At 37.9% G+C, this 26,799-nt stretch overlaps 1 protein-coding gene across 1 annotated transcript in view; it reads left to right on the forward strand.

The window, feature by feature from the left end:
* Positions 1–26,799, forward strand: part of Efhc2 (EF-hand domain containing 2) — a 162,179-nt gene that overhangs the window by 128,601 nt on the left and 6,779 nt on the right. Inside the window, exons 12-14 of the mRNA XM_005358947.3 lie at positions 7,231–7,428; positions 8,794–8,886; positions 21,426–21,531. Of these exons, the coding sequence (XP_005359004.1) occupies positions 7,231–7,428; positions 8,794–8,886; positions 21,426–21,531 (397 nt within the window). The remainder of the gene's footprint in view (positions 1–7,230; positions 7,429–8,793; positions 8,887–21,425; positions 21,532–26,799) is intronic.

Consider the following 26,799-nt stretch of genomic DNA (forward strand, 5'->3'; position numbering starts at 1 on the left):
GCTCTATTCCTGAGAGAATGTTGAGCACCAAAGACACTCCACCTGGAGCTTTTCTATTTGGCAGAACTGGCCTTTGGGCAAAGAAATGCCCATATCTCAACCACTGACAGAGATACAGAGCGTGCATCAATGGATAAAATAGGACTGTCATATCCTGCCAAGACAGGGTAAGATAGTTTTGAAAAGTTTCTTGCCTTTAATAATGGTATGTCAGTTATGTTAGGCCTTAGCCAAAGTTGGTTGACTCAACATTGCAAACGAGAGTTTGGGTGATTGCCCAGGTAGTCAGTTGTCTCTGTCAATTGTTGCACATTTTGGATATATTTCGTTTGTTAAATAATATTTATTCCCTTCTCAGACCTTTGACGGAGTTGAAGATTATATAATTGTGGTTACTCTCTACATTATTTAGACTCCTTGAGATAGAATGTTTAGCAAAACTTTTGTTCTCAATTTTGTTTGTTATATTTATTATTTGTTATTATTGTATATAGTTGTATTTGGTTTAGTTCTGTCTTATTTAGTCAAAAAGGGGAGATGTAGGGATAATTCCCGCCCCTTAGGGGGCGTGTTCGCCTTGGGCTAATGTTTGCTTACATATTTGGCAAGCGTGCTCCCAGCCACTGCTTCTGCTTTCCTGGTCTCCGTGGGAACGGTGGTTCTGTAAGTCTATTAAAGCTATATATATATATATATATTCTACAATCTGTCTGCATTCATTTACGCCGTTACACAGCAGAAGAGAAAGATCAGATCACCTTGTTCCTTGAGGCTATCATGAAGCTTTTGGCTTCTTATGTTGAGAGATGATAAACCCTAGGAAGTTTTAACAGGATAGTGGCATGGTCAGGCTAATATCTTGAAAGGATCCTGAAGCAAAACAAATTTCTCTGACATAAACGCTCCTGCCCAGTTTCACTGAGAGAAACTGAGGCTCATAAGGTCATGTATTTGTGTTAGCCCCATTTTGGTGTGTGTTTCCATCTCTCTTTCCCCTGACATGTAGTCTATCAGCTATCTCTGCCACCCTCTACTGTCTGTCTACGTCTTAGTGCAACAGTATTCCATGCAGGAATGTAAATGACAACAAGGTGGATATTTCTTTGGCCCTCAGATATGAGACTAAGCCTGAGGGAGTGCAGGATGTGAGCAGCCAAGCATGACTTCTAATTAGAGGAAGCAAAACACATTTTATTTGATGAATATCAAATGGAAAGAAATAAGAAATGGTGCTAACAGTCATCAAGGAGAGGGACTTGATTGGGGGAGGGGGAGGGAAATGGGAGGCGGTGGCGGGGAGGAGGCAGAAATCCTTAATAAATAAATAAATTTTTAAAAAATAAAAAAAAAACTGCTGTTTGATTTAATTTAGGCTCAGTTGGGTGTTTATTTTTATTTTTTGTTTTGTTTTGCTTGTTAGCCTTAGAACATAAAGCTTAGGCTTTTGAGGTCTTATTTATGCTGAAACTCATGTTTTAGAAATTTCTTTAAAAGATATTGCTTAGACATTAATGATTTGATATGTAAGAAAATGTTCTGAGATCTGAAGGTTTAAAATGAAGTTTTAAATTATTATTACTTGACTAGATGACTCTAATGAAGTGAAAGCTTGTTAACATGCTTCTCATTTCGAGTTTCCGAATAGGCACAGTTACTTTCCTACTCTAAAACAGCATGGCGTTCCTTTTTTTTTTCAGTCTTGTGATGTTAGTTATTGTAGACAGAGGCTTTTCTGTCCTTCTGGGTCCTCCAGCCACTTTAAAATAATCACTCAGAGGCTTAATAAAAATTACAAATTGGCCTATTGCTCAGATTGATTACTAATTAGCTCTTACAACTTAAATTAGCCCATTTATTCATCTATATTTTGCCACGTGTGTTCATGGCGTTACCTGTTCTCTAGTACATCTTGTTGCTCCATTGGTTCACTGGCATCTCTCCTGATTCTGCCCTTTTTCTCACTGTATCTCTGTTTGAATTTCCCATCTGGCTCTATCCTGCCATGCTATTTGCCAAAGCAGCTTCTTTATTGACAAATAGTAATAAAACATATTCACAGCATACAGAGGGGCTATCCCACAGCACGTTACAAAACCAGAATTGTGTCAATATCTTTTATTTTTTTTTCTTTCTTCCTATCTTTTCTTTTTGAGAGCTTCTCTGTATTACAGTTCTCTTTTTGTAGACCAGGATGGCTTTGAACTCACAGAATTCTACTTGCCTTTGCCTCCTGAGTGCTGGCATTAAAGGCGTGTAGCACCACTGCCTGGCTTTATTATCATTTCTACTATTAACTAAACCACACTGTTATTAATACAATATTAAGCTATAGAAAATGTTACTGTTATAAGGGTAATACAGTGTTGGTAAAGACAAAGGTAGTTTAACATTAAAATGAATAAAATAGTTAATATTAACCAGTGAGATAAGGAATAATATAGTTAGTATGTGAGGTTTTTCTTTTTAAAAATTTTATTTATTTATTTATTTATTTATTTATTTATTTATTTATTTATTTTTGTAATTATGTCTGCTTGTGTGTGGGTTTGTGTGTAGTGCCCATGGAGGCCAGAAGAGGGTATCAGATTGCCTGGAGCTGGAGTTACAGGCAGCTTATGTGTGGTAGGAACTACATTTGGTTCCTGTGCAAGAGCAGTACATGCAGCTGCTGAACTACCAAGTAGGTAGTTTTTAAAGTAAGTATATTTTTATTTCTCTTCAGTGAATAGACAGGAAATTCCGAGGTGAGATGTTGGTATCAGGTCTCATTTTAGTTTCTGGAATTTTATGTGAGGACTAGCTGTGATTGGTGGAAATTAGACATTTGTTTCTCTTGTAAAGCCAAAGTGGAGTGTGCAGAAAATAGATTGGTGGCTCTTTAATAGGTTAAAAATTGATTACTATGTAGCCCAGACATTGCATTCCTGAGTACATGTATCCCCTCCAAGCTGAAACTAGGTGCCCAGGTTGTCATGGTGACATATATCCAATACTTAAGAGACTGAGGTAGTAGGATTAGCATGAGTTAGATACTAGCATGAACTACAAGTACATTCAAGACTAGCCTGGGAGGGGTGCTAGAGAGATGGCTCAGAGGTTAAGAGCATTGCCTGCTATTCCAAAGGTCCTGAGTTCAATTCCCAGCAACCACATGGTGGCTCACCACCATCTGTAATGGGGTCTGGTGCCCTCTTCTGGCCTGCAGGCATACACATGGACAGAATATTGTGTACATAATAAATAAATATTTAAAAAAAGACTAGCCTGGGTTAAATAGCAAAACTCTATCTCAAAGAAAGTAAGACAAAACAAAAAAGGTATTCAAACAAAACCTTGTACGCAAATATTAATGACAGCACTGTTTATAATAGCAAACCATGGTAGCAGTCTAGATATCCATGATTACATATAAGAAAAATTTAGTATATTTACACAAGATATTACACCATAAAAAAAGAATAAAGTACTTAAACATGGATGAACATTGTGTTACATGAGATAACCCAATAACAAAAAGACCACAGATGATTCCATTTATATGAATATGAAATTGGGAAATCTGAAAAGACTGAAAACAGATTGGAGACTACCATGTAGGGGAGAAGGCTGGTGGGAGGAAGGAAAGGAGAATAGCTACTTAATGGATTCGGTGTTCTTTGGGGTGATCTAATGTTTTGTATCTAGAGAAAAGTAGCAGTTGTATAGCATTATCACCTCCTAAATGTCAGGGATGGCAAGTTTCATGCTGTTTATACTGTACCATGATAAAAAAAAATAGAATGTCCTACTTTTGCAAAGATTTCCTAATTTTTCTTGTGAAGTTTGTTGAAGTTTGGCAAGATGATTCAAATCCTAAAGAACATGAGAAATGCAGGGCTAAACAGTAGCAGCTACCATTTGGATGTCTGAGTGGTGAGGCTTGGGCGTCTGGGTGGAGATCCTAGGGTGAAGACCCACCCCTCGCTTACAGCAGCCACACAGGCCTACTGCAGGTCTCTGGGGCTGGGCCTCTGTTTCTACTCTGGGGTGGCTTGGTTGTGACGCCTTTACATAAAGTCATGGAATGTTGTGGGATACTGAGCTTTTTAAAACAAGCATAGAGGGAAACCAACAGATATAAATTTGAGTTGCAGTGAAGCCAGGATGGATAATTTCAGCTTATGCAATAAAAAGGAAATAAACTTTTATGATCTGGAGGTGCTATAATAAGTTTAGTTAAAGGTGTGTGGAAAATTTCTAGCTACTGCTGTGCATATTTTTCTTTCCTTCCTTCCTTCCTTCCTTCCTTCCTTCCTTCCTTCCTTCCTTCCTTCCTTCCTTCCTGTTGTGGTAATATGCCACTTACTCCTCTTCATGCTGTGTTTTACTTTCAAATACTTTGAATTTCAGATAGTGAAAAGGATATTTTCATATGCAGAAACTCAGAAAAATTTAAAATATATTTTATAAAAAGGAAGAAATACAAGATAATGTCCTTGAGGTTTTGGCATGTATTGTTCCATAATTGTTGTTTTTCCCATTATTATATGTTAATCTAGATCTTGAGTTTTATTGGAATCATTTTATGCTTATCACAGAGCATCAGCAATAGTATCACTGCTACTAGTAATTATTAATGCTATTTCATTTTATGTGTGTCATTATTCCATTACCAGTGCAGAAAATGATCCAGGTCTTTCCTTGAAAACCGTTTCCCATGTTCAGTTGGTTTTCTATCAAAGATGCTTAGTGACTCAGAGTTTCCAAAATTGTGTTAACTAATTTCAGTTTTCAAAACAGAGGTTAGTAAAATGTCTTAGTCCACTTTTCTGTTTCTATCATGCCTGGGACTTAGTAGTTTACAAAGAACCATGTTTGGCTCAGACTTCAGGAGGCTGGGAAGTCTGAGAATGTGATGCTGCTATGTTATTACTGTATCATGATATGACAGATGGGTTCATATCATGGCAGACAACTATGCTAGCTCAGGCTCTGTTCCTTCTTTTATGAAGCTACTAATGCCTTCTTGGTAGCCCATCCTCATGAGTTTATCTAACCCTAATTCCCTCTTCATATACTAGTAGCTTGAATTTGGAGATTTAAGTTTTCAACCCACGAATTTGCAAACAATTGAGTGGACTGCAAAGAGAAAAGACCGTACAAAGTCAGCTCAAGGCTGGGAATCATTGATAGAGTTCTTGCCTAGCATATATAAGGAACTAGCTTTGATCACTAGCTCCACAAACATATAAAGTTCAGCTCAAATCTCATGTCCTTCAAGCAAGTTTTTTTCTAAGCCTCTCTTCTATCCATTCTATCTTCTGTCCTAGATGAAGAGTGCCTAGTGTAGTACACAGAAGCATAGGCTTTGATGCTGGATGGTTGAGTTCACATTTGAGCTTTTGGAAAATTGATTGAATTCCTTAATATTTTGGTTCCTGCATATTCTCATCTGTAAAATGAGTACCAACCTTTTAGGTCAGGTGAGATAATCCATGCCAAAAGTATCTGTAACATGGGATCTGGCATATAGCTAGTGTTCAACAAATGATAGAAGTTGTTATTACTATTACTTCATTCATTTGGTCTTGCTAGCTTGTGCTTTTGAGAGCTCATTTCATGCTTGGACAGCCTAACTGCAGTATAGAGTCAGAAAAATTCAGATGCCAGTGTGCCTTTCGTAGGGTTTCCCACAAGGTTATCCCTTGCCAATATTGTTTGGCCTGAATTACTGACACTGATAGATCCTTTGTGTTGAATTTGGCCTTCAATAAAAATACAAAACCAAAGCAGGAAAGCTCAATAGCCTAAGCTGTATACAAAATGAAGTTCATTTGGATAGGGGCAAGATCATGGATCCAGAATAGGCGATTCCTGATTAGGATAACCTGGCATTCATTCATTCATTCATTCATATATTATTATTCATTTTCCCCCAGCCCCTCCCATGACTGTATGTGTGTGTTTGATATAGGGTCTCTCTATGTAGCCCAGGTTGGCTTTGAACTCCTAGCAATTCTCCTGCCTCAGCCTCCCAAGCCTTCCAAATGCACCACCATACATAGCTTTCTGAGATCCCTAAATGATAGTGATAATGATCAGAAATAGTCAAAAGGACTAAAGGCCATTACTAATCTGAAAGATCTAACTATAGTAGAACAAATAAAATCTCATTTTCCCTTGTTTATTTGGGACTCTTGAGAACTGAATTATTTCCAGTAAGTTAATTTTCTTGTGAAAGTTTATTCATGTAACCACCATGACATTTTTCATTTTAATGATTTTGATGTAGTTTTTCCTAATGTAGGCTTCATAATTTATAGCTTTCATATAGATGATATATTGAAAATAGTACAGACAGTGTTTCGGACTTTGCATCCTCATCATCATTAATATGTTGTTGTTTGGATTTTTAGCACTGCCAAATAATCCCAGTGCTGTTTGTATTCTTAACACTCAGACAGCTGGACTCTTAAATGACTCTTTTAAGTTTTCTTCTCATCGCCAGAGTGTATCATTTTTTACTTTGGGCAACAGAAATGTGAACAACTGCTTTTCCTGTCCACAAAATATCCCTCTAGTTTATTGACTTACAAATCCCATGCCCTGGCAAAACAGAAACCTAAGTCAGTTACTATTTTTTTTAAGAAAGATGGAGACATTAAACCAAGTCATGCACTTAGTGACAGGTGTTCTAACCTTCCAAGTACTTAACAACTAACTATCTCATTGCAGAGTATTCTCAGGGTGAAGACATATATTTTATTTTTATACTGTGATGCTTATTATTTTCCTTCCTAGCTTTGGTGTCTTCTTGCTGCTCTTAATTTAGGTATATGAATTCAGTTAAAGCAAACAATTGCTGGGTCTGGTAGCACAGGTCTGTAATCCTACCTAATTGAGAGCTAAGGCAGAAGAATCTCAAGTTCAAGGTATGCCTGGGCTATATACTTAATTCAAGGCTTTGCTAGGTAAATTAATGAGTCCCCCATCTTGAAATAAGAATAATGATAACAGTAACAAGAGAATTAGCATTATAGCCCAATGGTAGAGAGTTTGTCTCCCATATGAGAGACCTGGATTCAATCCTTAGTGTTGGAAAAGGAAGAAAAAGATATTAAAATAACTAACAATAATCTTTCTTCCCTGAGACACAATGACAGTTTTATAAAATAGAATTTGAACTTGCTTAATAGAGAGAAAATATTCTTCTATGCCATTTTGTGAGTGTTGTTCTACTTTATTTTGCAGAGAAATCCTGATAAACATAACTAGGGGGAAGCTCATAGAACAGGAGCTCATAACCATTGCACGTCACTACCAAGTGCCTATAATCATGGATCCTGACATAACTTACTTAATTGCACAAGCCCATAAAAAGTTCAAGAAAAATATGTATGAGAATTTCGATGTATTCATTTCTAACTGTGTGTATGAAGACAGACAAAAGTAAGCTTAATTTTATTGATTCTAATAAATCATTTAAGTTTATGTGAACTTTAGAAGTAAAGGAATTTTTTTATTTTCTGCAAATGAGAAAAAGAAAATTGACATGTTCCATCATACTGAACATTTTTAGCAAAACTTTCTTAAATCATAGGAGATGGGGAGGGATAGAGAAGATATCTATCTTAAAAAGAATAGGCTGCCCTCTTGAATTTTCATTTGTTTCTAGGTGCTTTGACTAAAATACAGTAAATGAAGATGGTACAGAGTTTAATAATGAGGTCATCTTTATTTTATTTTGGTACTAACTAGGATTATAAACTGTGGCTTTTATAATACATAGAGCAAAAGATCTTGTAACTAAAATTTCTACAGATCTAGTAGCGGAGATATTTCATCTTAAAACTAATGAAAGTCTGTGTGATCTACTTCTAAAACAAAGCCCATTATATTCAGTTTCATGAGTTCATTTTAAAAACCTTTTCCTTTTAAAAAGGATTTTTATTTTAATTTATATGTATGTGTATGTTGTTTTTCTGGGGGCATATGCATATCACTACAGTGTCTTTGGAGATCAGAGGAGGATGCTGAATCCCTTGGAGCTGGAGTTCTAAGTGACTCTGAATCACTGGCATGGGTACTGGAAATCTCTGGAAGAGGAGCAAGCACTTCTAACCGCTGAGCCATCTCTCCAGCTCCAGATCATTTTTTATACACAGCTTGATATAGTGATCGTTATATGTTTTGATTATACATCTCAACATCTTTAATGCAAAGAAAGATCCCACTTTCCCTTTGGGGTTCTAATGTATGTACATGAAAGATTACTGTTCGGCTGAGAACACAGAAGAAATTTTTTCTGTATAAAGTAACCTCTGGGCTTCCTGTAAAGAACAAGACTTGATTCTGAGAAAATCAAAGTGAAGGCCCCATTTGGGTTTGGGTCCAAGGAAAAGTCCATAAAAATACCCTCAAGTCATATTATAGTTGTGTTGGAGGCTCTAAATGCCTGTCAAATTAGGAGATGTTTTCAAATATCAAAACCATTTTGACCAGTGGTCAAGAATGTAGATCAATTACTTAGAGCAACACTCATGGCTACAGATTTAATATGCTGTACTATCACCAAGCAGGAATTGGAATCTGAATCTTGAAAGGCTTTTCTAAGGACACTCTGGTTACCCCCGAAGTGGAAAATATTGGTGAAATGCAATATGATGACTGTTTTTCTTTACTTTCAGTTCCAATGCCAGTTCTTCATACTTGCATTTTAGGATAGATCTCCTTTATATTTTCCTTTCTATAGCATTCAACTGTTGTTAACAGGACAAATAACACAAAAATCCCATTTACTTTCTTTAAATACAGAAAAGGTGTGTTACCCACCAAAGACATCAAAAGGATGTGCAAATCTTCCAGGTTACCTTTGAGTGATGAACTTCTAGATAGCTTACTGTCCAGGTAAGTGGGAAATACCCTTTGAGGGAGTCTGCTCTTCATAGTTTTATTTGGGGGACTAGATTTATTTTGACTATTTATTTAAAACACGCTATAATTATTTATAAAAGTTATTTTTACATATATTATACCAAGCAAAAGTATTGCCTTTGCAAAAATCTTACTGGATCCATTTCTCTACTAAGTAATTTTTACTGAAGAGTCCTTTGTGCTGAGAAGTACGTGGTTGAATATATTGAAACAAGTAAAATATACTGATAAATTTCTGACAGATGATTCTGATGGCTGAAAATCTTTAGGATAGACCTGCACTTAAATCAAAGAAACTCAACAGCAGGAGAAATGAGAATCAGCAGGCAAGCTGTTTTTCTTCTGGTTGCTTTGTGTAGGGTCATTTAATCATGGTTCTGATTACTGTAATCAAAAGTGTACATGATATACCAAAAAGGTCTGCACTAATCCTTCTAGACCCTACTATCAGATAATAGGCCTAGAAAGTCCTTCCAGCTCCATCTTGTGCCAAACAGTCCCTGTGCTCTACTTACCAAGGAGCTTATTTAACAAGCATACAGTCGTGGGTTTATTAAATCTGTTCTCTAAGTATCATCTTTCTTTAAAATTCCTCTATTGTCTGGCTGTCAGCAGTATGGGCAAACCTCCTGAGGGTCCAGATGTCCTAGGAAGTACCTCTGACTTACGGCATGAGCTTCAGCTTGCACGAGGAAGGCCTGTGTGCCCCAATGACTGTCACTGGGGCAGTGGGTGCATATTTGTTTCATCTGGGTTTCCTTTCTTGTTCAGTTTGGGGGACTATCTTTGAGTATCGTTGGTTTACTCTTGACTGTTCTGATCACATCATTGATAACTCACTTCCTTGTAAGTATTATGAAAAGAAAACTTTGTCATGATTTTCATTTATTTAATTCAATTCTTTGAATTCTTATAATACCTACTGTGAATTATTTTTCTTTTGGACATTAATGTTTATATGCACATGGGTTCCTGAGACAAAGGGAAACTTACAACTTTATTGGTTATGATATTTCCATAAAATTTATGTCAGGCTTTCACAACAGTAGTGCCCAGTGGCTAAAGATAAGCACTATGAAGACCTAGGGATATAAGCATTTGTTTGTCTCCTCCTCTAGAACCAGGTGAAAAACAGTGATGATGGCACCACGAAAGGCACCATCTATACTGTCACCCATATTTTGGTCATTTATGATTTCTATGCCTTAGTCTGAGTTCCCCTTGCCCTCTGACTTACATATCTTGATAATTCTGATGTTTTTCTTTTGTGCCAGTATGATAAATGTTCCTTGTACACTGTTCCATGTACTTTTTGAGAACAACTTAGAGTGGAAAGAGCTATTACCTCTCCTATTTCTACATGAGATATTAAGGTTTAGAGAAAGATGGTATTTTGCTCAAGATCACAATATTCTAGAAGAAGATTGTAACCTTACCATTGAACCTTCCAGTTTTAACACCTTCTTTCTAATGGTTTTGAATTATTGTCTACTAATCAGCATACTAGGATGCCTTGACAATTCTGCAGCATCCTTCCACTGCCTGCCCCTACACATTCAAGCTGCACAATCTTGCCAGTTTGGACACTCCACATTGTCTCTAACCATCTTTGAACTCACTTAAAGCTGTGCAATCTTATCCAAGGGAAAGCTCGACTTTCCCTTTCCTCTAAAAAAGGATAACCAATTTACTTCCTAGTATTTACATCCTCTGAGTTCTGAGGAGTCCCTGAGATAACATACGGAAAGTATATGGCCCAACACCTGGTTCTCTTGGCTGAGAACTAGAAGCAAGGCTGAACCAGAGGTCACAGTTCATATCGTGAACCTCAAAACCAAACTGGAAGGAGCTTGCGTCTTTTATGGAGGGAGCCCTGTTTGTGACAGTTGGATGCTTTTCGTACATTAAGCTGTCTTTTAGTCAGGAAGCTGCAGATCTTTATTAGATTATCTCTTGATGGGCTTGAAGACGAGTTCTTCTGGAAAGTTCAGTGATGTGGGAGCCTGGCCCTTGGAGGACTCAGAGTACTTACCCAATGCTAAGGCCACCAACCCATCATCCTCACATTCTCTTAGCAGACTATTTTGTCTTTGCCTTTATGATTTGACATTAAATTTAAAAAGACTATTCTGCAACTTGTTTTGGAATCTGTCTCAATCTCTGTATGTCTGCCTCCAAGCCTGGCTTAGCTTTGAGGAGGTCATGCCTCTCTGCTGCTGAGCAGCCCATGTTCAGTCTTGCTTTGCCTGTAATTGTGCAGTGACCCTTCTCCATACTCAGGGGAAACTTCAGACTAATCAGATTAGAAAATGGCTCATTCCCATTCCCCTCTCCATCCAATGTGCCCTGCCATGATTTGGGTCACATGCTTGGTGTTTTGCGTCATCTCCGCAGATTCCTTTCAAAGACTGCCCTAATTCCTAATGGGCCCATCAGCCTGCAGCTTACATTTAGATTCTGCATTCTTATTGTTCCCCACAGACTGCACAAGGCTTTACAGAGCCTTGACAAGAGTCTCTGTCTGCACAGCCCTACTCATGGCACGCTAAACCAGATCCCACTTTGACGTCTGCAGTCTCCCATGGGAGGAAGGCATGGAGCTTGTTGTTTTCATTCGATGCACACTGTGCCCAAGGTAGGAGGGAGATTTACCTGCCTTATGATGAGGCTGAGTAGCTGTTGTGCTGTGTGAATTCAGATGACAAACTGAAAGGCATTATGGCTAAACAATAGGGTGCATCTTTCTACCTAGTGACAGTTATCCAGGCATTTTTCTTACCCCTCTGTTTGGTGGTAATATTTCTCTTCTGTTTCATTCCCTTTGTCCTTAGACCTCAGCCAGGTTTTTTTTTTCCTTATTAGTACAACCAAAACTTCAATGTAGACTTTACAACAGTCTTCTCAGGCAGTTACTTCAGGCCCTGCAGTTTGCATTGTAAGAGCTGGTATGAATTCATCTTAGTCACCACCCTAGTTCATTTCACTAATGGGTAAAGTATTAGGTTTCAGCTGTGTGCAGTTGTGGCTAGTACCGGCTAATAACAGTGGTGATACTGCTTTGTGAAGAGCATGGTAATAGCTGTATTTTACTTGATGGTGGGCATTAGTCATTATTTCATAAGTGAAAGCTTTGAGATACAAGGAGAGTCCCTGAAAACAGGTTCTCAAGGCCAAGGTGAATTTCAGAGTTGCAACTCTACATGATAGCCTAAACCTTACTTCCATCCAAGCTCCTAGAGATAGGACTCTGGCGCCTCATCTTTGAAGCCTTGGAAACTTGTTCTACGCTGCTTTGTCATATGTGTGTGGAACCCACAATACCTGACTCTAAAATCTGACTCAGCTGCTCCCTGGCTATGTAGTCTTTGCTTATTCAACCCCTGTGAATCTGTGTTTAGATGAGCATGTTTCTTAGTATTTTGCTTCTTAAAGCTCAAAAGATGGAGAGAAATATGAGGTCACTCCATCTTGTGTTCCTTGTAGAACTAGAGAGTAAAAAGGTGGCCTTCTCTTATTCTGACCTTCTGAAACTAGATGGGGAATTCAAATTCAGTCTTATCCCAACAGCTCTGCCTCAAGCTAGTCTTTTATGGCTGGCTTTGGGTCCTATGGAATGCCTCAGAACTGGCCTCCCAAGAGAGCTGGTGCCTCATCCAGAAAGATCAGTTAAAATGGAAAAAGTTAACAGGGCTTTAAAATCATCTCATTACGCTTTGCCCAGCCCTGCCCCCACTTGGAGGCAGGCCTTAGCCTCATGCAGTTTTCCCCAGCAGTACCTAGCAGTGAGGCTGAAAGGCAAGCATTGAGCCATTTGGCTATTGTTTTGCAATGTTTTGTGTGCTTGTGAGGGTTTCATAGAGATAGACTTGCTTTCTCTTTCTGTTTCTCCTACTGCTCTTTTCCCGCTGTGCCTGTCACTCCTTTGCATACCCAACTAGAGGCGTTCTGCAGGTTCAAACACAGGATGATTTGAGGTTGAAAAAAACTTGAAAGAATCTCACACCATTTGAGTCGATCAATAGAGAACTGACTATCTGTGCAGGCCATATTTGGCAGCTGCTTCCTACTTCACGAGGCACCCCTCTGTTGGACACAGAATTTCAGTGTAGAGACCTGGCTACTTAGAAGTAACCAATTGCTTCCTGTCAGCCTGAATGACGATGTCTGGTCAACTGCACCCCCACGGTTGTCCCGACCTTCTGTTTCCTTGTGTATCTGGTGTCACAGACTTCCACCAGGTGTTTCAGAGTAGATTTCCTGGATTCTGTGGTAATGAACACAAACCAAGAGCAACTGTGAGTCAAATTGGGTCTTCACTGCCTTTTTCTCCTATCTGGACCATTTCCTAAGCACTGAGGTAGCTAGTGCAGCAGAGGAGGGCAGGTTCCTCTTCAAGGCAATACAGACTCCACTAAGCCTTCTACCTCTGTGGAGGGTGGAAATAAAGCAGCACAGCATTATTCCCTGTGGCGAGGGGGTGGCTGGCTTCTGCACTTTTTGAGCTATTCATCATTCTTGGGAAGGGGAGCATGAACATCAGTCAGATTATCCCATTAGACTCGCTTCTAAGAACTCCCACCTCGCAAGGCCTCAAGAGGCATGTTTGGGGCCATTATTATTTAGAGAGGAACCAGAGAGATTGCCTTCCCTCCCCCTTTCTCCACAAACATGTCTCTTAGTTTGTGTAGGGAAGGAATTGGTGGCTTGCTGAGCATCAAAGGGAAAGAAGAATTTATGGCGGCTTTAGGAAAACACTTTAGCACTGTGAGCTGGCACTTGAAAGCAAGGAGGCTGACTTTTTAACAAGCATAGAAACACTTAAAAGCCAGAATTAGCCTTGCCCTTTAGGGCAGTCACCCTGGAAGGCTGTGCACTGATTCCAACAATGTTGCCATAGAAAGTTCTTCTTTGGAATTGGCTTCAAAGCCCTTTCAAATGAGTTTCTTCCTGAGTGGCAAATCTTCATCCTTTGACTGTAGGATCAGAGTTTTAGCAAAAGCCAAATGTCCTTTGGTGAGGAGTGAAGTAGAAAGCTCAGGTGGAGAATCTGGACCATGTTTTGGATAGAAAGCCTGGTGTGTGACTGTAAAATGAAATCTATTTTCTATAAGGTTCAGAGGCTTTTCCAAAATACTTTCAAAAGATGTTTGAGTGTTGGCAAGTGGTTTCATTAGTTATCAGGCAGAGATGCCTCCATGATGAGTGTATAGAATCAATAACTTTCAGGGGCAACATTTTGGTTTTGACTGACCAGCTTGGCCTTACTCCCCTGACATTCAAACCTTTTTACATTTTGGAATTGTTTGTTTCTTGTCTCCTTCTCCAACCTGCTCTGCTTTTAATGATGAAAGGGGCCTCATCTCTGGGTTTTCTCTTACATTCTTATACAACAAACATGATAAATATTGAATGAAAGTATATGCTATATTAAAAAATGATGGGATGAAAAAAAATCTCACCACATCAGTGGTCCAAGGAAGAAGCTATGTGCAGAAGTTAGGAGCAGGGAAAAACACTAAGAGACTAATGCCAAGTGAAGAGGGTCCCAACTGGGAGTGTTTCTTTTTTTCTCCCAGGACTGTTACTCCTAAATTTGCTACTGAGACAAGCTTGCTTTAGGGGTTCTACGTCTGTTCTTAATCTCTTTAAATTTTTATTTGTATAAAACTGTTACATGCTTACAAAGTAACACATGCTCACAAAGTAACACAACCATTAATGGTTTTCTTTTTTTTAAAAAAAAAAAACAGCACTCTCTGGGTTGGCAGCCAAGTTCAACCGTTCTAAATGCTTCTGAAATTAATAGAGTAGCATTGATAAACCATTGTATTTCGATTTATTGAATTTGACAATAGCACCTACTAACTTACTTTTTTGATGATGACTGAGAAGTTAGCATAATTGTCATTCTATTACTATTTTTATTTCTGGATGTTCTGAGGATCTTCTCTTTACCCCTGGTGTAATGGAAGTTTATGGTAGGCCTTAGTATATGTATGTTTATTACGTATACTATCTCTTGAGGTCTTCTAGCTTTGAGACACTTTCCTTTGTTACTGATAAATTTTCTACTAATACTTTCCTCCATTCCTGCTATGAAGCTTTTAAGTCTATCAAATTTGGACATTTTGGATTGGATCCTCAGTTTTCATATTTTAATTGTGATTTTTTTATTAAATCATTTTTCATTTTATATTCCAACGTTTCTATAGAGTTGTCTTATTACTATCATTTTTAATTGCAAGAACGTGTTTTTAAATCACATGTTCCTTTCTTGTAGTCTTTTGTTTTCTTTTCAGAAAGGGAATATATTTGCTCATTTCACATCTTGATATCTGCTTTCTGAACAGTTTTTGTTTCTCTGTTTCTTTTCTTTTCTCTTGTCATCCTTTGACTTCTGTCCTTAATGTTGGATGTTTGGTGGGGACAAGGAATGCTTGTTGGCAATGAGCTTCATTGCACAAATTAATTCCTGTAGCTTCATCTTCAGTAGGGAACACCTAGAAATTAGAATCTGGACATTTCTTCAGAACCATTCTGAGTATTGAAGGAACCATCTTGTTTTCTGCTATGGTAAAAAGGATAGATTTGGAGAAGGAAGGAGTGTTTAAATGTGGTCATTGATGTTCTAGAAGTAGGGAAGGGGTAGGAAAGGAACTGATAGTTTTTAAATTCAGGGTATAATGTTCTCCATAATGCTCTACCTCCCTAGGAATGATACTTCTTTAGCTTCTTTAGTTTCTCTGGAGCTAAATCTTTGTCCCTTAGTGAATGCCTAAAGAAAGATACTCAGAGCTTTAACCACTTGTGCCTTCAACTAATCCTTAGTTTCAGTATCACACCTTATTTCTGCTTGATTGATATATAGAGTGTTTATTCCATGAGCCACTTGAGATTTGTGGGTTGCTGAATATCTGGGCTCCCCTCCATGGTCACAAAGTGCTCAGCTTCCATTCCTCAGCTCTGCTAAGTGTGATATTAATCCAGGATCTGCTTTTCATCTTTCCCCATTTCACATTTCAAAAATCCCTTTTTTGTTGTCTTCTCCCCCAGTCCCCAGCTGTCTTTGTCATTGTTGTATATATTCCATTTGTATTCCTGTCTTTATTTCCTTACAGATAAAAGGGGCCATTTAGTATAAAAGGGGGAGAAAAAAATGTGTTGATCTATCCTTATTCATTGACTACTTCCTAGGAACAAAATATTCTTTCCAGTAGTTTCAACCTGTAATCTCTTTAAATTAGAAGGTTATTTGTTCTTTCCTCCTTAAACCCTTTGGGATATTCCCACATACACCAAAGTCGTCTGAGAAGCAACTAGAATGGAAATCTTGGAGTATTCTACTACATTAGCTAACTCTGTCTTCAAGCCTGACTTTGGGACTTGGGAAAGATGAAGCTTTTCATTTCTTTACATTTTTTTTCATACATATCTGAGATGTGTACACTTTTATTTATTAACATTTTCATCCTTATCATTTGATCAGAGATATTTTTCATAAATTTCCTTCTAAATAGGTAAATAATTAGATGTATTAAATTTTACATTCAAGGTGGACAGGGAAGGAGGGGTGAAGTTAGGAGTCAACCAGGAAGCATGAGCAAATATCAAAATTAGTTATGATAAAATCTAATAGGTCTTCCCATAGTAACTTCTAGGAATTTTTCTGACTGCCAGTGTAAATCCAGGGTAAATACAAATCCAGCTAAGATTTTAGCTAAGATGTGCTTTGGAAAGATCTTCCTAAGAAAGCAGTTACTTGAACAGAAGGTACAACTGCCTTGCATTTCTGGGAGCCATCTTGGCATGATCAGGGAAGCAGAAGGCCACAGACCTGAAATACCAGACAGAGAGAGTTTTAAGGTGACATTTGTGATCAGAGATGTCAGCAGGAGTCAAATTAAGTTGGTTCTTGTATACCCGGCTAAGGATCTTAGATTGCATTCTAAGTCCAGTGGGAATCCACTGGAGGATTCCAAGCAAGGAGGTGAGAGAATGGCTCTGTATTTTCTAATGAGCTCTCCAATGGAGGGTGAACTACTGAAACCTAAGAGCAGCAGGAGGAAGAGGCTCAGGATGGGAAACTGTTGCTATAGTCCATGTGAGTGGTGAAGGTGGTTTAGATTAGAGAGTAGTGAATGAAATGGAGGGGTTAGGTAGATCTGTAATATGCTGAGGTAGTTTTAACTCACAGGACTGCTCAGTAGATTGTGTGTGAGGAGTGAAATTGGAAGTTACCCTAGAGCTATTTAGTAAGGATATTGACTGGTTCTCAAATTAGTGAACTACTATGCTCCAAACTCTAGAATTGAATAAGTGCCCTCTGGAATTCATGTTATAGAAATTTCTTGGCAATTATGTTCTCTCTAAGAACAAATAAAAACAATTATTCTTTGGTGATGTGATTTCATCCAGTTTTCCTCCAGTCTTGTGCTTTTAAAATATCATCTATATAGCAAATGACTCCCATATCTTCAATTTTCAAAGGGGCCTCCTCCTCTATCTTCAGACCCATTGCCTCTGTTTCTCATGTCTCATTAAAAAGTAGTGTATCTAGTCTGAGACATGACTCAGCAGTTAAGAGTACTTGCTGATCTTCTAGAGGACCTGAGTTGGTTTACCAGTATTCATGTTGGGGAGCTCACAACTGCTTTTATCTCTAGTTCCAGAGAATATGATGCACTCTTTGGGCCTCCATAGGTATACATACATGTATTACACCCTCACACAAGCAGACACATATACATGTGTACATAAATAAATGTAGTTTTAAAAATAATCTTCTCTAAAAGTAGCATATTTGCCTCCCTCCTGAAGCCCAGTTTAGCCAGTTGCTCAATTAGAAGACTTCAAATAATTTTCAAACTGATCTCCCTGTTGACAGAGGTTTCTGTCCTGCCCAGTCCCACAGTCATTCAGTTCCAAAGAAATACACAGTGGTCTACATTAATCATAAACTGGGTGGCCTATTTGCTCAGGCTTGTTCTAAACTTTTACATCCTACATTAACCCATAATTCTTGTCTGTGTCAGCCACATGGCTTGGTACCTTTTATCAGTTAGGCATTCTCATCTTGCTTCCACTGCTTCTGGGTTACAACTGCAGACTGAGTCTTTCCTCTTCCCAGAATTCTCCTGTTCTCATCACTCTGTCACCACTTCCTGCCTGGTCACCCCACCTATACTTCCTGCCTGACTACTGGCCTACTAGCATTTTATTAAAGCAATACAACTGATAAGTCTTTACAGGGTACAAGATCATTTTCCCACAGCACCTCCCCACTACCATTGTGCATGTGTGTATTTGGTATTTGTGTGTATACTCCAAATATACATATTGTGTGTGTGTGTGTGTGTGTGTGTGTGTGTGTGTGGTCTTTCAGGAAGCCTACATTCAAAGTGCATTCAGAATTGACAATTCCTCACTGTTACTACCTTTGTCTCAACCACCATCATTCCTATCTGAACTACTTGGAAAGGATCACAAACTACTTCTGCCACTTCTATCATGCTCCAGTATTTAACCCATATCAGTTAGATTGTTAGAATAAGCTTTAAATATATGTTAGAACCTGTTTTAGTCTTGTTAGGTTGCTATAAGAATATGTCATAGATTAAAACTACTTTTTACAATTCTGGTGGTTGAGAAATTAAAAAAAAATAAAAGGAAAGGAAACTGCCAACACATTGAATGTCTAGTTCACAGCCCTTATTTGTTTTTTGAATGGCTCCTTTTTGCTGTGCCCACACATGGCAGGAACAAGGAAGTTCTTTAGGGTCTCTTCCCTTCTATCGTATTTTCTTATTTATTTTCTGGTAGTTTGAGATAAGGTTCTACTATGTAGTTCAATATGACCTCAAACTCCAAACTTTATCACTGTTATTTACCTTCCAAGTACTGAAATTACAGACATGCTACTGTGACATGCTGTAATGAATTTATTTTAGGAAGGCTTTGCCCTATGGTCTATTTACATCTCTCTTCCTAATATCATCACCTTGGTACTTAAGTTTCAGTGAATGAATTTGAAATGAACCTGTTCATTCAGAATGTTGCAGGTTCTGTAAGTAAATTTTCTGTAGAATATAATCCAATAGCTCCTAAATTCCCTTAGAATGAAAGTCAAAGATTGTGTATGAGCTCCTTCTCTGACATCAGGTCCCACTCAGAATATTAAGAAATGTTTTCTTTAAGACTCTCTGCTAATGGAATGCTTCTCATCAAAGATCTTTAGTTGAGTTTTAGTTGTTCCAGAAACATATACAAATAAAAGGCATAATGGTCCCGCAATCGACTATAAATATTCTCATAAACAAAGGATGGCTTTTAAAAGAGTTGAAATGATGAGTGAGCCAAAATTCAAAGGATAAACAGTGGTAGGGGGCAACATGTTGGACTTGTGTCCCAGAATTCTTGGCCAAAGGAAATGTACACAAAAGAATTACAGAATTCCATTTCCTGTGCTCTGATGACTCTGTTTATTCCACTCTGTTTAGATGGATGAAACCTATATTACTTCAGCTTATAACATTTTGGGTGCTGTGAATTTTTATGAATTTGTAAATACTAGCTATTGTTTTCTTAACACTTTGGAAGGAATAGAGGAATATCTTTTAGCTAATTGTGCACATGTATTTTAAGAGTAGAATCCTGGAGCAGGGTGCTTGGAATGATATCTTTTCGATGACTTTATCATTTCCCAAAATATTGGTATAAAGAGATCAATAAATAATTTGCCTGAAAATTTGTTAGCATGTGGCCCAATTCAGGAAAATGGCTTAAGGTATTACATCAAGACGTAGTTAGACTAGGTGGTGGTCGTGCATGCCTTGAATCCCAGCAGTTGGGGTGCAGAGGCAGGTGGATCTCTGTGAGTTCAAGGCCAGTGTGGTCTGCAGAACAAGTTTCAGGACAACCAGGGCTGTTAGACAGAGAAATCATGTATCAAAAAAAAAGTAGTTAGTTACTATTTGGGTCATTACAGCAATTATGTTGAAATTATCATATCTTAGTGATCAAAATTCTGTTATGTAAAGTTGAGAATGAATTTAAACCAATATCCATAATTTAAGATTCAATAGATTTTTCCTAACTTTTATGTTTATGGTATAGGATAATCATTTGTTATTCTTTGTTCCAAGTAAAAACTGACTTGGTTTTTATTATAAATTTAACTAAGTTCAGATGATACAGATTAGTAGTAATAAGGCCAAATAATCATTTGACTTTCTAGAGAAAGTTTTCTTATTATATAAGTGTATTGTTCCCATTTTCTATTGTTATATATATATATATATATATATATATATATATATATGCCTAAAGCCAAATCAGGACTGTACATATGGGACTAGAGAGATGGCTAAGCGATTAGAAGTATGCATGTAGCATTCTTGCTACTGAGTTTGCTTCCCAACACACACACACACATCAGGCAGGTCACAGCTGCCTGTGACTTCAGCTCTAGGGGAGCTGACACCCTCTTTTGAGTTTTATGGATATGGCATTCAATACACATACCCATACACAGACTTAAACACACACACACACACACATAATTATAAATAATAAAAACAAAATAAAAATCTTTTTAAAAAATTTTACATACTGTTTTATAACCTTCTTTACACTCTATGTCAAGAACATATTTCTATCACTTCTAATATGGATCTAAATAACCTCTTTTAATAGCCACTTAATAAGTGACAATGATGCCTTTTACTTTTCTTAAAAATATACTAGTAGATAAAAATCAGTCCAGGCTTATCTTAATGATGTAGGATTCTCCTCTATATGCTGTGAATATGTTTTATTACCATTGGTTATTAAAGAAGCTGCTTTGATCTGTGGCATGGCAGAGTAGAGCTAGACAGGAAAACTAAACCACATGCAGGGAGAAAGAAAGCAGAGTTAGGCAGACACCATGTAGCTAGCTGCCAAAGGAGACAGACACAGAAACCTTTCTGGTAGGCATTAGCCTCATGGTGATACACAGATTAATAGAAATGGTTTAATTTAAGATATAAGAGCTAGCTAGGAATACGCCTAAGCTGTTGGCCAAACAGTGTTGTAACTAATATAGCTTGTGTGTGATTATTTGGATCTGGGTGGCCAGGAAACAAACGAGCAGTCTTCAGTTACATCTTAAATATTTAAATGACATGTAATTTAGGAACTACAAGGGCATCTTATTTTATTGATATGTATCAAACACTAAAATACAAAGACCTTCAAATATTCTGAATTAAAGGTGGTTGTGGTCTTAGCTACCAAAAAATTTTGGTAGCTACATCAAAAATTTATTGAACTTCTACCAACCCCCTGGAAAATTAGATAGGTGAGAATTCCTGCTTTCAAAGAATTTCTATTCTGAGAGGGTCCAAAGTAGAACCAGTAAGAAATGAAGATAGCATCAGCTTCTGAAGCATACAGGATAATAAGTTTTAAGGTACAATGTAAACTGGAATTGTGGTTCGGAATTCTTTAAATGTAGTCAAATTATATGCTTCCAGGTTTGAAGACAAAGAACAACAAATCGATTACGGGCTATTTTTCTCTGTCCTGAACTGGAGAATGAATCCAACACCTGAAATACAATCCCCACCATACCTTAAAGAGGTAAATTTTATGCTTGCTTTAGAAATCAGTTTTGTATACCTCCCTTATATTTCTAAAATCTTGTGTCTTTAATTTCCAGTGGAATGTAGCAACATCATTGTTTATGGAAAAAGTATAATCTAGGAATTTCTGTTGAAGGATACCTCACTTTCCATGCTGAGCAAACATCTGCCCTAGAAGAACAGGACATTTCTTTTACAGTTGAATAGTATTTAGCCTCAGTTGTATCCAGTTATATAGAAAATGGGATAATAGGTTATAGTTAAAAATGGATATAAACACCCCTATCAAGGGATTCTGGCAATACCATCATAATCCATAATAGCAAATCTCAGATGGTATCTATGTCAAGAACCCTCAGTATAGTGTATGGAGATTCAAATTTTATGGTGGAGCCATTTTGAAAGGAAAAATTCAATAGAAAAATGCTTGGTTTGGAAAAACAAAGTTCACGTGATCAGATGGGGCCTCAGCATTGTGGAATCATCTGACCTCTCTAAGTTCTCTTCAGCTATCTTTAAGGAGTGGGTGGGTGGATGGTAGTTTGTATTTTAACATGCTCCAGAAATTTATCTTCTTAGGAAAGTTCCTTGATAAAGCAAATGTCAGTGGTTGATAATTCCAGAAAAGAAGTATTTATTCCGTCTCTGCTGACCAACTCATTCTGGCCCGAGCTTGCCTAGTGCCTCTGGCAGTAAACCTCTCAAGCACACAGCTTCTCTGAAGTGTCAGTGGAAACCTTAGACCTTCCAGTTGGTTGAAGGGCAGTATTGGCCATCATAGTCTACAGAGGTGGGATTGAAATCTGGCTCCTTCACTTATCTGATTGATAGCAGGTAAATTAAGTCCAAAACCTCATTCACTCATAGCCCATAACCTTCAGATAAATAAGGCTAAGGATCCACTCTCAGCATGCCCTCTGCTTTGTGCATTCAAAGATAACTACCCCCCTGAAGGAGCCCATTTTTAATGTGGAATCAATGCCTCCATGATTTGGGGTCTGACTTAATACAACCTGCATAGGATGGTGTGAAATGAAAATAGTTTCTTCTCAATCAGGATGAGGAAGAAGGTCTCATTTGACATATCAGCGATACAAAAGTTAGTAAGGGAGGAAAGTAACATGATGCAGTGGCACAGCAAAGACATTACTAACAGAGCTCTGGGACCTGAGGCAGCCTGGCACTGGAGACTGCTGTGGATGGAGTGAAGGCCTATAGGAAAGAGTGGAGAAGGATGAGGTTGGAGATGCCTGCAAGGGTGGGTGAGGCTTTCACTATTCAGATTAGGCTGACCTCAGAACTCATAGCCAGCCTCTGCCTCCTGAGTGCTAGGATTAAAGGCATACACTACCATGCCTGGCAAATCAGTGTTCTTCTCTCTCTCTCTTTTGACAACTTTTTCAAAGTCATTTCTAATACTTGTGGTAAAATTTTAACAAGTGAAACACAGAGTTAATCCTTGTTCTCATTATGTTAAAAATACCTAGTAAACACTTGCTAATTGTCTAACACCAAACAATAGCCTAGTAGAAAATGATATTTTGGGGATATGCTATGATATAAAACATTGAGCGACATCTAATTGAATCATATGCAAACCCATCACTAAAGTTCACAAAGAACACATGTTTTTGTTTTTGTTTTTTTTTTAAAAAAAAACCTTCATTTTGCCTGTAATGTATTTTCAAGGAAAGAGTCCTTGCTTGGAACCCACAGCTCAGATAAGATGGCAGCTCAGCCAAAGGGAAATAGTTAAAGAACACTGACTATAAGAAGACACAAATGAATAGTAATATTAGTGAATCTAACTTCATACACGATTTTTTTCTCGTGTTTTCAGGATGCTATTGATTAGCTCAAGAAGTATTTAGAAAATCCTCTTTTCAAAATGAACTTCCATTTGATTTGCTAAAATTTAATTCTTTTATGGTTTTGCACCTAATGTGATTATTTCTAAGGCTGTGTAGCACTTAGTAGAAGACATAAAATAAAAAAAAAATAAAAGGAGAAAGAAAAAAGGGAGGAAGGAAATAAAAAAGTTTATTCTATGTGTGGTATTGAATTTCTACATATTTCCAGATATGTCCCATAGAAATACTCTTTTCTGAAAAGGAAAAAGAAAAGAAACAGATCCTTTTCTAAGTAACTACAGGGGAATAACATCGTGAAACACTTACATGAGTCTGTCAGCCTTACATTTGGGGAAAATAAAAATAACCCCATTGCAGTGAAGCATGGGGTTTAATAGGCTCCCAATCCTTTTCCCTCATGTATCTGGTGGGCAGTGCTACAGTAGAAATTTTTAAGCTAGAAGAAGACATAATCCAATTAAATTTCCTTTTAAAAATGTCAAAGCAAATACATCCAGGGTCTATTAGTTCACATATAACTTTGCTATTCCTACTGGGCAGCTGCTGTTTACTGGGTTTTCATCTATTGTCATTTTCACCTCTTATTTCAGGATGCTTGGTATATGTACACACACACGCGCACACACGTGCGCACACACACACACTCATATACACACAGAATAGCAGCTACATTCACCCATTGGTGAATAAGTAATTTACTGCTAACTTCTTTGACATCCTAAGTGCTCTAGTGACAGCCAGCTTGGAATATGTTATAGCAGAAAATGCTCTGTGGCACATACTATTGAATGTTCCAGATTACATTAAGTTTCACTGTGAGATTTGAACGTTGTCTCTCATTTTAGCTGTAAATCACCTTGGGAACTGGACTCGTCCACCATTTTGCTGGTAGTTGCTTTGTTCCAAGATGTGTCAGAGACTCTCACATGTTCTTAACTCTGATAAATGTAAAACTGCTTTTTGCATTTAGAAGCAGTGGTAGAGATGAGGATTTTGTTGTTAAGTAATTGGGGGGAGGAAATTAAATCCCTGGAAGGGATTAGAAAGAGTGACAAAGGAAGAGAGGGAGTTACTAAAGAGTGTGTTATTAACCCAGTTACATATGCAGATGGCCATGGCTTAATGCTGCTGGGAAACGCTAGGATCTAACAGGAACATATACCTCAGAATTAATTAGCCTGTGCAAGGAAGCTATGGTATTACTCAGTTAGTTTCCTTTAGACAGTCGTTATACATGGGCTACTCTTGAACGTAGAGGAAAGGAATAATTCCCTAGCACTTATGTGTGCCACAGGGTCAGCCAAAGTAAGCCTCAGAGGCCAACAAGAAGCTCTGGTCAATGGAATAGAGATACTGGCAGTTGGAAATCAGGCTGCTGTGAGCCAGACTGGAAAGGGTAATAGGCTAGGGAGGGGCAGTGGCAGAGCCTGTCACACATACTTAGGATTCCAAAAATGTACTGTCAGGGACCTGTCTTACAGAGACACAAGCAGACATGTCTTGTCCTCATCTGGAATGGGAGGCATCACTATCTGTGGATGAGCTGTCTTATTGTCATAGGACTGCCACTTGCATAAAGTTGTTCCCCTCTTCAGTTCACTTGCATGGGCTGGGAGTGTAGCTCCAGGGTAGAGCACTTGCCTAAGGTGTACAAGGACGGTGTTCCATCCTCTGCAAGAAAAAAACTACATCAAAAGCTTACTACTGTGAAGACCATGTGCTCTGTAGTTTGTACTGAGTAATTTAGTAGGAATAAAAAGTCAATAGTTTAACTCAACACCCACATTTTTTTTTTTTTTGGTTTTTCGAGACAGGGTTTCTCTGTGGCCTTGGAGCCTGTCCTGGAACTAGCTCTGTATACCAGGCTGGTCTCGAACTCACAGAGATCCACCTGCCTCTGCCTCCCAAGTGCTGGGATTAAAGGCGTGCGCCAAAACCCACATTTTTATAAACCTTCTATGATGTTTGGAATGCTTGCAAATTTATCAGAAAGAACAATAGGTCAGTGCTAGTTTGGGGTTTTCTCAGATACCCCCAAAGTTTCTTAAAAAGAAAACAAAATGACCAGCTATGTGTCTGAGTATAGACAAAATTATAAAGGAGGTACCTGTCCTTCTGTCGCATCGACACCCCCAATCACACTGCCTGGGTGTTTAAAAATCTTCCAGCGTCCACGTCTCTCTTTCAATCCCAAATGTGGTCCCTTAGTCTATTTTCAGCTAATACTTGAGAAAATCCCCCTAAAACTGGTGGATGGCAGTGGATGAATCCTAATCCATTAGGCACTGTGTGTGTCTCTGTGGTATTTATCAGAAGCCACTACAGCTAGCAACCTAGGGATTGGGAATAAAGGAGAAAAAGAAATGATGGTGGCAAATGGTATTGAATGGAAACAAAGAGCACAGCATGCCAGGAAAAGTCAAAAAGCTCTGCAGGAGTCCTAGGGTTCAAAGTGGTCAAAATAGAAAGAAATGAACTGCTGTTATCTTTTTGCCTCAAATTACCCTTCTTTTTAATTCTGTCTATTTTGCTTGACAGCCTGTTACTAATAAATTTGGTTCTCATATCTAAAGTTTTGAGTTATTATTCAAGTATAAATTCTTACCATTTTATCTTTTATTGGTAGCATTTAAATCATAATTTCATGCTAAAAACAATATAAACAACAGCCACTTTTTGTGCCTAATAAAAATGAGGGAAGGGGCTAGAGAGATGACTTAGTGGTTAAAAGCACTGGCTGATCTTCTAGACAACCAGGGTTCAATTGCCAGCAACTCCCTTGTGGCAGTTCACAACTGTCTGTAACTTCAGTTCCAGGGGATCTGGCACCGTCACATAGACATACATACAGACAAAACACCAATGCATATAAAATACAGATAAATAAATTTTTAAAAAATGAGGGAAAATCGTTAATACTGACCTGTTTCATGAGTGTTCCTGTAGTAAGTCCATCATAATTATGTGAGTGGCATACTATGTTTTATTTCTTTTTGTATTAAATTTTTATTGAAAAATATCCAATGAGGGACTAATGATTTTGAATATGTATGATTTTTTGAACCATTTCTCTGTGCTCAGATTAAATGCTAAAATACTACCTAAAAACAGGCATTGGTTTGAATTTTATGAAACTTTTGAGGATGTATTGAATATTGGAGTTGAATGACATACTGAGCTCAGCTTTCATTGATTAAAATACCATGTTTACTATATCCAGATTGACTTTCTAATTTTTACAATGAGGCATGGCATGTCACTAAGGTCCATGTCATGTGAACTGTACAGAAGATCCTTTGGAATCAGTGTTACTATCATCTCTGAAGCACCATTTACTGCCAGTTGGTGATTTGGTCTCTACCTCATAGGTGACAATTTTTAGACAAAAGTATCCT

Source organism: Microtus ochrogaster, chromosome X (assembly GCF_000317375.1).
Source record: "Microtus ochrogaster isolate Prairie Vole_2 chromosome X, MicOch1.0, whole genome shotgun sequence".
In the NCBI taxonomy this organism is placed as follows: Eukaryota; Metazoa; Chordata; class Mammalia; order Rodentia; family Cricetidae; genus Microtus; species Microtus ochrogaster.